This window comes from Biomphalaria glabrata, chromosome 3 (genome assembly GCF_947242115.1).
Source record: "Biomphalaria glabrata chromosome 3, xgBioGlab47.1, whole genome shotgun sequence".
In the NCBI taxonomy this organism is placed as follows: Eukaryota; Metazoa; Mollusca; class Gastropoda; family Planorbidae; genus Biomphalaria; species Biomphalaria glabrata.
The window spans coordinates 6,437,332-6,451,955 of record NC_074713.1 but is presented as its reverse complement, the minus strand read 5'-3'; the positions used below and the strand labels follow the sequence as shown (position 1 = coordinate 6,451,955).

General features: G+C 37.2%; 1 protein-coding gene across 1 annotated transcript; it reads right to left on the bottom strand.

The window, feature by feature from the left end:
* Positions 1 to 14: 14 nt before the first annotated feature.
* LOC106055347 (uncharacterized) lies at positions 15 to 14,255 on the bottom strand. The gene is made up of 3 exons (XM_013211564.2): positions 14,113 to 14,255; positions 7,893 to 8,450; positions 15 to 6,399 (listed from the first exon to the last, which is right to left on the bottom strand). The coding sequence occupies exons 2-3, from the start codon at positions 8,361 to 8,363 to the stop codon at positions 2,137 to 2,139; spliced, it is 4,734 nt and encodes a 1,577-aa protein (XP_013067018.2). The 5' UTR covers positions 8,364 to 8,450; positions 14,113 to 14,255; the 3' UTR covers positions 15 to 2,136.
* Between the last annotated feature and the right edge of the window lie 369 nt (positions 14,256 to 14,624).

Here is a 14,624-nt window from a genome sequence, read left to right as displayed (position 1 = left end):
CAAAGAATAGTAAATAGGAAAGAAATGTGGATATAGAAATGTGAAAGTAATAGAAGGAAAGAAAATGTGTAAATGTTTATGTACAGTATTTTACATCACTGAAAGTATTCTCAAACAAATAAACCAATCTTGTCTGATAACGAATAGAAAGACACAAACTAGTCTTATAAACTGTAACTGTGGTTAGATGGGATAATCATGATATGTTTCCTGATCACTTAAAAGATTGATTTTAATTCAGTGCACATAATTTACAAATGCCTTACAATAAATTGATAGAGAGTTAAGGTAGGAAACCACTCAGGGAGCCTGATTTTCTGAATTTTGCATTAGGAATATTTTTTTCTACATAATTAAAGTGACCTTACAATTAGGTTGACCAAAGTATAAAAAAAATAAGCCATAATGGAAATTAGGGTCCAAAATGGCAACACTGATTATCCAGTTTCTAATTGACTGTTAGCTTTCATATTTTACAGTGTAGCTTCAAATAGAATGCACAGAAGCCTTAGTTACCATAAATAATCAATGGTTGTTAAGAAAAATTGACGAGGGGATAAGTACTCCAAAATGCTTCCAGTGAGCAATTTCTAACATATCTGAGTCAAAAAAAAAAAAAAAGGTAAAATCTATAGATTAAGGTGTCTAGTTATTAATTATGTTATCTAAAAATATGTGCTACAATATTTCATAACATTTTGAGGGGTTTGCTACCATTATTACACTTCTTGATTTAAAAAAATGTTCCAATGAAATGGAAGGCCTACTATGCTGGTCCTCAAAATGATTAGCAAGATACATTGCAAATGCACTTAACAAAGTGAAAAGATGCTTAGAAGGTGAGGTTATCACACAATGTACTGTTTTTAACAAGGGACATGCCATTATGAAGTATCAATCGCTGTTATCAGTTATTTTCAAACATTATTTTGGTTAACAACAAACCATCTGATTTATATGATCTTTTTCTTTAACTCTTTCAGTGCAAACTATTTTGATAAAAAAAAATTGAGTCTTCCCAGGGTAAAAACTTTTAAATTTTATCATATAATTTAAACTTATTTTATTTTGAAATTGGCTACAAAAGTAAAAAAATTTTTCAAGAAAATAGGAAAAGGAACTTTATTTAAAAATTCATTAAAAAAATCATCGTTATACCCTGGTAGTTGAAGATTTAACCTTTTAATTATAAATCCATTATTTAAATTTTATGATTTCACAAAAGATTTTTAAAAAACACTAAGAAATAGTGCTGTTTAAATTTGTTTGGTACTGTGAAATAAACTAAAAAAGAGAAACCACTAACACAATGTTGTCTTTTTAAAAAAAAATGTTGGTCCTGCATCCGATTTACTACCAAAACAAAGAACAATCACTCTGTCACATCCAGAAAAAAAAAAGAGAGTCTTGTAATTTAAAGTTGAGCATTAAAAGAGAGTGAAATAATTATTATATACCAAGTCAAGTTACTAGCTGAGAGTATGCGGCATTCACAAGCGCTAGCGATTTACTCCCTGAGAGTAACGCCACACTGAAAGAGTCAAGTTCTGTATAATGATTGGCTATTTATAATTAGAGACCTCAAAGTAACAACATTTGACAGTCTTTAATAGTAGTAGTGTTAAAGTACAAGTTACTTGCATAGAATATAAACAATTGAAACAAATAATGCAGTATATCTTTAGAAACACAAAAATTACTTTAGATATAATGATCACTTTCTGCTCACAAATATGATATATTCACTGTTGAAAAGATTTATCAACACAATATCAACACAAGTATGTATTCTTTATAAATGTGGAGGTTTTCTTTACAGCTGAATAGACCCTTCCAGTAAATGACAAACAAAAAAATCTTTTAAAATCACAAGTCAAAGTAGCCCAAAGGCAGGGCCGAATAACATTCTGACATTCTAAATATTTAAGATAATTATAGTATAAGCTAAATGAACATAAACAATGACTTACAATCTTAAAGATACATAAACATTGGATAATACCAAAAACAATCTTAACAAATGTTGAACACAATCAACACCTTCACAATTTGTTTGACCATAAATCAATCATAGAGGTAGGCTTAGGCGGTTCATTTAAAACAAAAATAGAAACTGTTGTTAGCATGAACTTGTTTTTATAACTTTGGCAGAGATGATCTCATTTTTCTTAAAGCTTCTATTTCCATTTCTTTCTTTTTCAGCAGTTCTTTAAGCTTCTCTATTTTACTGTTCTGGTAGACTGGCTTCTGACTTGCACTGGGTGTAGATTTATTGAGATTGCTAACATAACCTCTTTCTCTGCTGGACACACTGGTCAGGTTGCTGACAGCGGTCACTGGTTGGTCTGATTCAGCTGTGTGGTCATCAGCAGTGGTTGAAGTCACTGGCAACATAGGCTGTAGCAATGGGGGAGTTTCATATCTCACTTCACTGTCCTCAGGTATGCCAACATTTTCAGGAGACACTGGTGCTACAGACAAGAGAGTCGGTGGCTCATCAGTCTCATCAGCTTTCTGTCGGTCGACAGGTTGACCGGCCCTTTGTGCACTTTCTTGCCGTGTTTCATTGACCAGTTGGTCAACCATATCACTGTCACATTCCATAGGAGTTTCACCTTGTCCACTTTCGGCTGAATCAGAATTTGAAACTGCCTGAAATTCAGAAGTAACAGTCCAGTTATCATCAACAGCATAAACAGTTTGGTCATCAGGTTCAGATTTTATAATGACGCCAGGGGGCAGAGGGTATTTGGCTTCTAATTTAGCTCTTTTAGCTTTCTTTTCTTCAGCTGTTAAATTGGTGTGCCTCTTTCTCCTCTGTGGTAGAAGTGAAGTGTTTGGAGGAAGATGGGACAGGTCTACTTTAGTAGCACTGTCACTGTTAGAAGCTGTTGTTACTAAAGGTTTAGAAGCTTCAGCTGTTTTGTCCCCTGAATTGTTCTCATTCACCCGAGTCCTTAGTGCCATTAGTGTGGCACTACGCTGAGATTGTGGCAGTATAGTTCTAAATGTAGGTGATTTCTGTGATTCAAGATTCTGGTCATTGGCTGGCTTAGGTTGTATGTGAATATGTTTGGAGGTTGATGCTTGTGGTGGTACAGGGTCTGAGCTGACAGTACATGGGAAGTCCTGAGGGATCTTGACAAGGACATGTTGGCTGTCAATTTTTAACAAAAAATATTTATTATTGTCTACAGTTAATTTCGTCCCAGTAGCTTTAAGATATTTACTCAGAGACTCTATAGCGTTTTTTATTTTTTCTGGCGATATAAATACTTTTGTCTGTTCTGAGGTTACATTTTTTGTTAAGTGACCTCCTGATGTGCCAGGTTGTGGTTTGGGTGTTTTGGGGGAATTACTTTCCTGGTTCAACGTGACACTCACTGGTCGAGTTACAGGTTCAGAATTTGATGTGCTTTGTGAAGTGTGTGATTTCATGGTGGTAAAAGGAAGGGCTACTTTCATTTGAGAGTCTTTGATGTGTCCACTACTTTTAACACTAGCTTTGACAACTCCTTTGTTGCATCTTGAAATTCTTGTTTTCTTCAGTTGATGTAGTTTTTTCATTTCTTTCCTCTTTCTTTCAACTTGACCATTGAGCTCTTTCAATAGTTTCTGAAATTCTTTTGAATCGAAACATTTTTGAGAGGTGGATCCATCAGGAGAAGACAACACCTCCACTGGTGTTTTGTCGACAGTCTTTGGAGTCAACAGACTGGGGCTAAGCAAACTTATTAAAGTCTTTCTTGGTGGACTTGTTGTCACATTGTCATTTTGTACAACAGGTTTCTTTACAGGTTTTTCTTTCAGTGGTAGAGATGGCAGTGGGGCACTGATCAATTCCTTGCCATGTTCTGGACGCACAAGGATATTTAACTGCTTATTTAGCTGCAGGATTGAGTCGCTAACATCAGTTTTGTCAGTAGAATTTGGAATAAGGTTTATCAAAGGTTTTAACACCGAAGCTGCATTGCAATCACCAGTTAGACTAGCTAACTTAGAGTTACTGTCAGATTTAGTGGCATTATCTGCTCTGATTTCTGCAGAGATTTCTAAATCAAAACTGTGATTTTCTGTCATTTTTTCAAGTTGACAATTTTTGTTTTCGTCTAACTGGATCTGGTCAGTTAAAGCTTGAGGAGGCTCTTTGTTTAAACTACTATCTACATTAGATTCAACACTGACTGAGGCTTGATTGTTTTGAGGATTTTCTTTTGCATTGTCCACATTCTTACAACTCAATAATCTCAAGTTGCACAAATAGTCTAGAGTTCTTTTCCTGCAGTGTGTACTGCACTGGGACTGTGTCCTGGTTACTTCTTTTGGATGACTTAAAGACAATGATAGCCTTTCAAGGACAACAAAACATGGTGTGATGGCATCTTTCCAAGAAGAAACATTTTCTAGTTTAAATGTTGAGCATTTGGTTTCTTCTTCATCATTGAGCCGCTCTACCTTGCGGGAGTCAGGGTTAAAATAAAATACTGATGATATTTTTAGATTCATTTCATTCTCATCCGAACTGTCTGCCTCTTTGGTGCTTTCATTTATATCCTGCAATGTAGCCACCAGTGGGTCTTCAAGAGTAGCTCTCTGGGTGTGTTCCCCTTCAAAGCTAAAACCCACATCTGAGTCGACACTCTTTATTGGAGTAACATTTTCTGTAGTTTTTAAAAATGTATTTTCATCTATTTTATGAGATCGCAGGATATTAGCCACAACTTTCTCCAGCTTGGCAGACTTTTTAATGCGTTTTTCATGTTCCTCCCCCTGCTGCTCTTTTGTAGTTGGTGAATTTAAACTAGTCATCTCTTGGCTTATTGGCCCCAGAGTCTCAGAACTATTCATTGTGATGTCATCAGCCAAAGGCGAATCATTTACTGCATTCGCAAAGGACGAAGGCATCTGGTTGTCTTCATCGTTTTCTACATCAATATGAGGGTGTATGACTTTGACAGCTACCTGGCCATTGCCTGTTCTCAGTGTCGTGAAATAAACATCTTTTGGGGGGATGCTTTGGGGGTCGTTTTTATTTACCTTGAAATTGTTGTTAGCCACCAAAGAGTTCTCATTGCTCTCGTTTGTAGTCAGACTTCGGCTTTCCTTGTCATGGATGAATGACTCCAAGAGGTTCTTTGTACTTGGTGTTACTGAATGCGCAATATATTTTCCACCTCTCCTGCGTCTAAAAGTCTTTAACCTCACGTTGGTGGAAGGTGGAAATGTATTGGGGACAATACGTATTGGTATCTGTTGTTTCTGTCCAGATGTATCACAAGCTGACACAGTTTGACTGAATGACTTCTTCTGTAATAATGATTTTAAGTAAACAGCGGTCTGTGCGGAAGAACTCACAGTTGACGTGCTTGTTTTTGTGACAGCCAACTGATCAATGGGGAGAGGAAGAATGGTTTGTGGTAATGAAACAAGTGGAGTGCTCTCCATAGTCTGAAGCATTATAGGAGCTTTTGGTAATCCAAAGGTCCCAGTCGGTTGAACAAATAATGGTATCAAGTTGCTGGCTTGGTGAGAACTTTCAGGACTCAGTTCTGAAGGGTGCTTTTCGCAGACCTGTGAATTGGAAACCCCTTTATTTTTCCGCTTATATTGCAAAAGACAGCAGACCTTCATTTTTTTGTTTAAGACATTACTCTGTAATGACGATTGGGAAAGTGTATTACTTAATGCAAACTTTGAACTACTGGTGTTGACAATACCATCTTTGCCAACTGTGACAATTTTAACATTCTGAGGTAAAACAGCATTGATATTTGTCTCAGTATTGGATAGAACATTGTGAATTTCATTTCCTGCTATCACGCATGGCTCAAGACCATTTGGTTGTTGCCCTGTTGTTTGGAGTTTGTTATTCAAACTTCTAGAAGTATCTGTCAATTTGTTTCCGGCTAAGAGACTGATATTTTTAAAATGAGAAAATGCTTTGTTCACAGACACATTTTGGGAGGAGGATTTGTTTGCGTTTTTCCCTGTGATTACTTTAATGTTATTAAGTTGTGATATTTGTTTTCCCTTTCGAATAAAATATAATTCTTTGGTGTTTTTTTTGGTCTCCTGGGATGTCGACGATTTCTGTTGGAGAGTTTTTGTTGTGACTGGATGGTTAAGCTGGAGGCATGTAGATGAATCAGGCTGCTGCTGTTTATAGGGCAACACCAGTACTATAGACTCTGAGCTTGGTTTATTATTTGCACATTGGGATCTTTCTGGGGCACTTGTAGGAGCAGCTGCTGCTGGGACTGGCAGACATGTTGACCTCCCTTGGCCCTTCTGTTCTGTGGTTGCTGGCTGCATGCCAGCAGGTGGAATGCTTTCTTTAGACTTGAGCAGTAATGGTATTAAGTTGCTTGATATCTGTTGGCCTTTGCTTTGTCCAGGTGCCTAGACCAAAGAAAAACACAGAGAAACATTAAACATTGCCTAGAGGAACATTAAAAACTGCCTACAGGAACATAAAACACTGCCTAGAGGAACATTAAACATTGCCTAGAGGAACATTAAAAACTGCCTAGAGGAACATAAAACACTGCCTATAGAAACATTAAAAACTGTCTAGAGGAACATTAAAAACTGCTTAGAGGAACATAAAACACTGTCTAGAGGAACATAAAACACTGCCTAAAGAAACATTAAAAACTGTTTAGAGGAACATTAAAAGCTGCCTAGAGGAACATAAAACACTGCCTAGAGAAACATTAAAAACTGTCTAGAGGAACATTAAACACTTCCTAGAGGAACATAAAACACTGCCTAGAGGAACATTAAACACTGCTTTAGATTTGTGAATGCTTAGTTACTTTAACCCAACCAGCAGAATTAAGGCTCTAAAGTATTTTCTCTTACAATCTACAGATTTTTTTCATTCAATTAAAAAAAAAGATGATTAAAGCTTTTCCTAGAAAATGTATTCATCTACCACTGGTATTAAGAGTCTCAATATGAAGTTTCAATTGTGAACAATCTGGGACTGCAAGATGATGTTAATTTTTTTAAAAAATGTCTTTTACTTAGTAACATTTCTAGTGCTTTGTGTTTGTCCTAGTGCCATAAGAAACACATTTTCTTATCAGTTGTGCTGGGTATCTGATTTTGTTGTTCTGTATTTGTAAAGTAGAGTTTGATGCATTCTTTAAAAGTAACCCCCACTCAATCTTTGTATTATTGCAGATTAAATGAATGATGGACATTAATCAATTAAATGTAGAAATGTTAGATACAAGCTGACCTGTTTTATTTAAAGTGAATCTTGGAAAGCCAACATTTATTTTTTAAAAGCACAGTGCATTAAATCTTTACAAACAACAGTATATTGAATGTGTACAGATGTCAGAAAAACTTTAAAAAAAACTTACTTGGTAGATATAATCTTTAAAAACACATTAAATCTTTTCAAAGCAAAAAAATATATAAATTTACAAATCTCAATGCATTAAAGTTGTAAAAAAAAAATGAAATCATTGAATGTGAAAAAATGCTGCCACTGCTATTAAAAATATGAATTTTATTGAAGTGGTTGACAATAGTTTTAATAGTGAATCTATTAAAATATTTTATTGTAACTGAGGGGTATTTCAGAATATCTAGTAGATTATCAAATGATTTTAGATGGTCAGAAGAGTTAACTCTAATGGATACCTGACATTAGATGGGGAAAGTAATGGTCGTTGGTCATTGTGCTGGTCACATGACACCCTTGTCAACATATGGCTTCAGAAACAGATGACCTTTACATTATCTGCCCTATAGGCCACATAAATTTTCTTTTAGTAGAGATATGTATAAAGACAACAAGGGGAGAGAAATTCAACAGAAAGTTGTTAGAAGACTTAACAGAGAAGTGTATGCAGTGTAGACTATGCAGGACTACCCCTCACCTTGAGCTGAGTAACAGGAACAAGGCTATTTCTGCTAAGACTTTGGAAAGGATCTGCGGCTATCACAGGGACAGTAGGTTGGGCTATGAATCTATTGGCTGTCAAAATAACAGGAGTTCTAGTCTGGGTACCGATTGTTTGTCCTGGCAAGATTAACCGCACAGTAGGCTGATGGCATGGTTTGGAAGGCAGCCTGACAGCCTGAGCATGGACAAGCTGGAAGGGTAAGAGAGAGATGGGGCGGCCAACTCCTTTGCCAGTGGCCGGTGTTGAACTCACAGGCGCCGAGCCCACAACAAAACTCTCTTTTGGTGTGTCATTGCAAGCGTGACTCGCCAACGCCTTTAGTGTTGACGATGCCGACGTCACGGGATCGAGGGTATCGTCGTTGATGACGATGACGTCATTGTCCCCCTCTCCTTTCTCCACGGTGAAGGTTGCAGGAACAGGAAGCTCCGCCCCGGCCTCCATTAGTGGGACAAAGGATTGCTTTCTTTTGGCTTGGTCAGCAGATTACTGTTCATCTGTTTGCTCTTGACAAGACTGGAGTTGTCTCACCTGAAATAAGATGTTTACAAAAGTATAATTTAAAAAAAGAAATCGATAATGGATCCTCACACAACATCATCTTTTTATTGATCCAGTGCCGGGTAACGCCATTCGAACACTCTAGAAGTATTTTAATTTTACAACTAAAATAAGTCAGTAGATCTATTTCCTAAATTCAAAGTCCTTATTTAAAAAAAATTTAAGACATAAATGGATGACGTCATTCAATCACGTTGACGCGCCTTTAAAAGTACTCCTTTGTCTAAGCCACGGCAATAACCCTCGATCATCAGTTTCACAAAGTATCGATACATTAATATGCATTAAACTCAAAGTACCAGTAACTAAATAATGCATCTATAGCTTTCTGTATTAGCTTTAACAGAAAGAGTCATCAGGTATACCCCCCCCCCAGGTCAAACTCACGACGTTATGACAGAGTGACACGAGCATAGCGCGAACAGGTGTGAACGAAATGCCTTCAATCCTAAGAGCACTTTTAGTTAATCTGAGCGCATCAAACTTGTTCTGTAGACGTTTACATCTAGCCTACTTCAAGAAAAACACGATTCTGAGAAAATGGATAGAATGTCTCCGTACCTCAATACGGGTTCAAGTTTACTATTTGGGACAACAACTAAATAGAACATTAAAATCAATTACAATCTTGTGTTAGCTACAACCAAAATTGAGCCGTGAGCACGACACGGGTAGGTCTTTGTAGCATAATTGTCTTTAGAGTTGAGTCAAAGACTATTGGAACTCAATGGCCCCAAGAAATCTCGCTACCATCGGCCTGTCTGAATTAACTTTTCTGTATGGAAAAGATCCAAGCAGATGTGAACTAGTAACATCCTATTATAGATGGCTCGTATACCAAGACGTTAAGGTTAGAGGCGAGGCCGAAGGCCGAGCACAGCGGGGAAACTCTCCAATATTCCCTCTCAGTACCACAACAACCACACAAGTATCCATAATAAAAAAAAACGTCTCTCTTGAGGTACTGTGTGTGGATAGTGATAAGTTGGTTGAGGCTCTATTCCATCTCTACCAGTGCAATGGGCTCGGTGGTTCTGTTTCGCTTTTCTATTGGCTCCAAAAACGACCCATTTCAACCCGCGTACCACGCTAACCTGGGCGATTAGGTCTTGCCTACTCAATAGATCTCTCGCTAATTAGTAGGCCTATCTTAAGTGTATGCATATCTATATTTATAATCTTATAAATTACAGACGTTACTTCAAAAAAGATGATTACGCCCTACGCGTTTCCCTAAGTCATTTAGTCATGCATGTTAATCAATGACTTAAACTCTGCCCAGTCATTGTTTTTTTTTTTCAGGCTGACTCAGGCAACCCATTCCATGCTCTGATAGTACTTTGCCCTAGCATATGGAACAAGGAATGCGCCCTTTCTAAAGAATGATATTTAAAAAATATAACTGAATACATTCAAACTTTTAAATGATCATGCAAATTGACATATATTAAAAGTCACTCGGTCTACTCGAATAAATTTCTATCCAACATTCTTTGCCTTGCACAACGCGAGACTATCAGCGTGATGCGCATTCTAAGATATCCTGGAATTCCCGAAGACACGATGGAGACTTCATTTTAAATGGTGGAAACTGCACTGTTTATCAAAATATCATTTTGTATGGAATGTCTTCATACTGTAATTACCGCTATTGCTGATTATGTTTAAAAAATGGAAATCTCAAACCATTTAAGAAAAAAAAATGCATGAAGGCTACATTATAAAATATAACAAAAAATGCACCAGTAACTAATAGCCTCTATATTCTATATATATGTGTTGGACCATGAATTTAGGCCTACTAGATCTAGATCTAAATCTGAAATTCTAGTCTAGACAGACTTGATCTAACCTGGTCTAGACCTAGATTGACTAGATGATATGGTACATCTAGATTAGATCTAGACTATACAGCAGATATATTCGGAGTTCTAGTTAACTATAGTTCTAATTAGACCTTCACGTTTTCCAGAACCATTAGATCTAAGTAAGCCTTTTAGCCTTTAGCCGAAGCTTTGTAACAGCATCCATTAGTAGCGAAATACTGTAAAATACGATAACATTCAATGTGTTCAATCGATTGTTTATATTAGTTCATGATCTCGTGAGGTACTAGACTAGACTTGAATACATCATAATAATAAGTTTGAATAAGGTCTTATTTCCAAAGACTGCTATCACCAATCTATTTCAATTAGTCACCTAATCACGTGGGCTGATTTCTCGAGCTTAATTTTCAAATGTGTAGTGACTATTTCTAGTCGTTATCCGAAAGCTTAGATTGTCAATATTTAGCGCAGACTACATAACCCCCCCCCCCCCTTTTTTTTTTAGGCCTATATATTTATATATGGTCATTTAGATCATAATGTACCTTATATCACTAATGTTACTTTCGAGTTTTTATTTTCCTTTCGCCAGGAAAATAAAAGTAAATTGCGAAGATTGGTTTCCCCGTTAAGCCGATACCTTCATATTAGATACAATGTGCTATTGAAACGGGTTATCCCCGATTTGTTAAACGTTTCTTTTTTAGCTATTAAAACGGGTTTACCCTGTTTGTTGAAAAAAGTTTAATATTTTAATAGAAATACAATTAGGTGCTTTTTGTCTGTGTTTAGGGCCCTGCGGTTGTGGTAGAGACATAAAACATACAATACGGTCTCCGCCATGACCTAAGGGACATTTACGCCAAGTGTTATCAAGACTGGTCAAACGGTTTTGATTATTATTCGGGACATACCTACACACGCCTTACTTTCTACTTTATGTTTCAGTTTATTCAAAACGTCGTATATCGTACGTAACTAAAACATGAGTGGCTGGTCTATGAACTATATCTAATTCTGTATCTGTCATGAACTGTACTCTGATGGCGTGACCTTAGTACATTTTTCAATAGTCATTTCTCGAGAATAAATGCGGGAAAAAAAAAGAAAGAGGGGCCGGGGGGGGGGGAGAACTAAATGTTAATTAAATTTGACGCTGATTTCGCTATGTATGCTAACCATTACATTCCCAACAATGTCTTCCACTTCCGATGCCTAAGGCGGATCTTTAAAATAAGGTGGCAAGATAAGATAACCAATGAGGAAGTGCTACAAAGAGCAGGGTGACAGGACATCCGCTCTGTTATCAGCAGCAGACGCCTTGGCTGGCTTGGCCACGTTCGTAGAATGCCAGTAGGTCGACTTCCACAGGACATCCTGTATGGCGATCTAATAGAAGGCAGGAGAGCCGCTGGTCGCCCACTTTTACGTTATACGGATGTATGCAAACGCGACATGAAGCTCTTCAAAATCGACACTGGCAACTGGGAAGAGGTGGCACTGGACAGATCCACATGGAGAGAGAGCATAAAGGAAGGGTCACAGATTGAAGATGTCATACACAACAGAAGCAGAAAGAAGGGTGAAAATGCAACGGCGCTTGGTGATTACATATGCCCAACCTGTGACCGCAGCTGTGTATCAAGGATTGGCCTCTTTAGTCACACAAGAAGTTGCAAAGGGAAAAGATCGTCTCTGGAGACGTAAAAATGCCACAGAACATTCCCAACACCAAATTGCATTATTCTTTTTTTTTTTAATCGTTTTTCTTCGATGTACAATTCAATGTATTATCAAATAAAAGAAACGCGGATTTAGTTTACATTTTGTTACGTTATAAAAAATAAACATGTGCGTAAAATGAATTCATGATCTCTAAGTGCACATATCAATACATTGGTTGGTCGCGTTCCGTCAAAGAAACTAAGGTTCATCACATAATTGGCTTATAGAGCATTTTGAAATTAATATTTTGGGCTATAGAGCAATACTCCAGAGAAACATCGCTCACGTGCATCACAGTGGCGCATGCCCAGGTTTCTTGTTCGTCCCGCCACCTTTTTGTTGCGGAGCTCTCTGAAAAAGTAGCGTGGTGTCTGGTTAGCTGTTCCGCACAGCCTTAAAGTGCAATTATGTTTGGTTGTTGTGGTTTGTCTGAGGTGCGTTTCCGACATTAAAAGATTGACAGTTTCTTATTCCCGGGGTTAGAGTAACCAGACTTTTTCCGAATTACAGTTTTTTTTGTCTGTTAGTTAAAGGTTCAGATCATCGATAATTCTCTCTTTAAAAAAAAACTCTGGATCCGCACTTTGCTGCGTAGAGGACCCCAGCTAAATCAGTAAATCAAAGTGGCTGCTGATCCCTTGTACTGTCTTCAAGGACGTAATTGGTAGGCTCTACTTGGACGAGACATTCCACACGTGAAAGAAGCTGGTTCCAGTTTCTTAAGCCAACACGTGTTGAGTCAAAACTGCTTTCGTTCTCTGAGTTCCTGTCTGTAACATTGGACTTTGGGCCATTCGTTGTTGAATATGCCAATTCCCAACAGTATTGTTGTACTTTTTTTGTTTGTTCTAGATGAACCCAACATTTGAATCTACAACATTCAGCGAAGTTGTAATGACATTTTACATCTCCAAAGAAAATCATTTCCCATTGCAACACCTCAACTGGCGATTGATCCGTGAAGCCCATGCATGCTCACAAGTGGGCACTTAACATGACTAGAAACGACGCTGTTTTCGGCTTCTTTCCTACTGGTCCACCTTTCTGGGATCCAGAATACTCTTTAAGCGGACATTTCTTGTGGCTTTACAGCGTTGAAACATTCTATGTCCCGTTTACATACATCAATATATAATACATTCAGCTAATTTGCAAGTTAAAAAATAAAAGACGCATCCTTCGCATTTCACAGAATTCTTTAGCATAGACTCTCTGGATATCTCGATATTGTATCTAGTATCTTTCCCAAAAGGTTTAGATATAAGAAGAGTGAGAGCTGGTCATAGACGTTCCGCGAATCTCTTGTGTTTATGCTTAATAGTCTCACTTTTCACACAGCGTGTTATGACCAATGGATTGCGCGATACTCGTCTTGGAATCGGCCGGAACAGTTCACATTGAAAACAGAATACAGTATTGTCCTAGCAAACGATATCGCCGAGCTAGTTCAAACCATTCACATTCAGGCACCAAATACATGGACAAGAGACTTTGATTCCTACAAATGACATTTGACTTTTCCAAATGATAGGGCTACGTATACAAATCAGTCAAAGGGGTGAAAATGCGTCAGGAAAAAAAAATGTCGCTAGACACGTGACCTAACCAAACAAACAAAACATGTTGACAACAAAGCACGCACAGACGCTCATGTCCATTTGTATTAAATCCGATCTAATAAGAAAGGGAGAGCAATTGTTTCGGGCATCATGAGAAAGTATTCATTCATTCATCAAGCTCTAGGCCCCCTTTTACGATTTAGATAGTATCTTAGTTATAGATTAGAATCTAGAATATGGTGTTATAGGTCTAGTGCTAAAGTAGATATATATTATCGGGTATGAAAAAGGAAAGAATACAATGAAATTGGCACAAAATGATAGACTAGATATTTTCTAGGTCTAGAATATTCTAGAATCTAGATTAGATCATAGTAATAGTAGATGGTAGATCAAATAAATGTAAATAAAAAAATATAATTATAAATCTATCTACATATTCTAGATATCTATATAAATGTAGACTGTTTCAAACACTTAAAATAATTCTTGTTTATATCAATGTGACATCTTACTTACGCCAGTAATCTATATCTACGTCATTAATTCAAACACGAGGTATACTTTTTTTTTTACCATAACACTAACACGGAAGTTACGAAGGAACTAAAATGGCGGATTTTGTCAACCCACATCTCCCACAAACCATTGCGGCTCAGCGGAAACGCATATCCGAGCGCCACATAGTGGTCTTCGCCTTTGTCCAATGGCGCTCAGCTACGTTTGTTTTTACGAAATTGTATTTTCCAGTATTGCCAAAATAAGTTTTAGAGTTAAAAGAATGCAGTCTGCAATATTGTAAAGGAAACTAAAATTTCGACACCCATCACTGAAATTCTTACTCAATGCTGATTTTTACATTAGAAATCCATATCTATATATTTTAGTTCCTGATGTCTTTTTATATTGTATTCATACGCAAAAAAGTCATTTTACCACAGAAATCAACAACTCCAGCGAAGCGGTTTTCTTAACTAGGTCACGCAGCGGAAAAAGAGAAAACCATGCGTCGTTTATTCACTGGCGTCTTT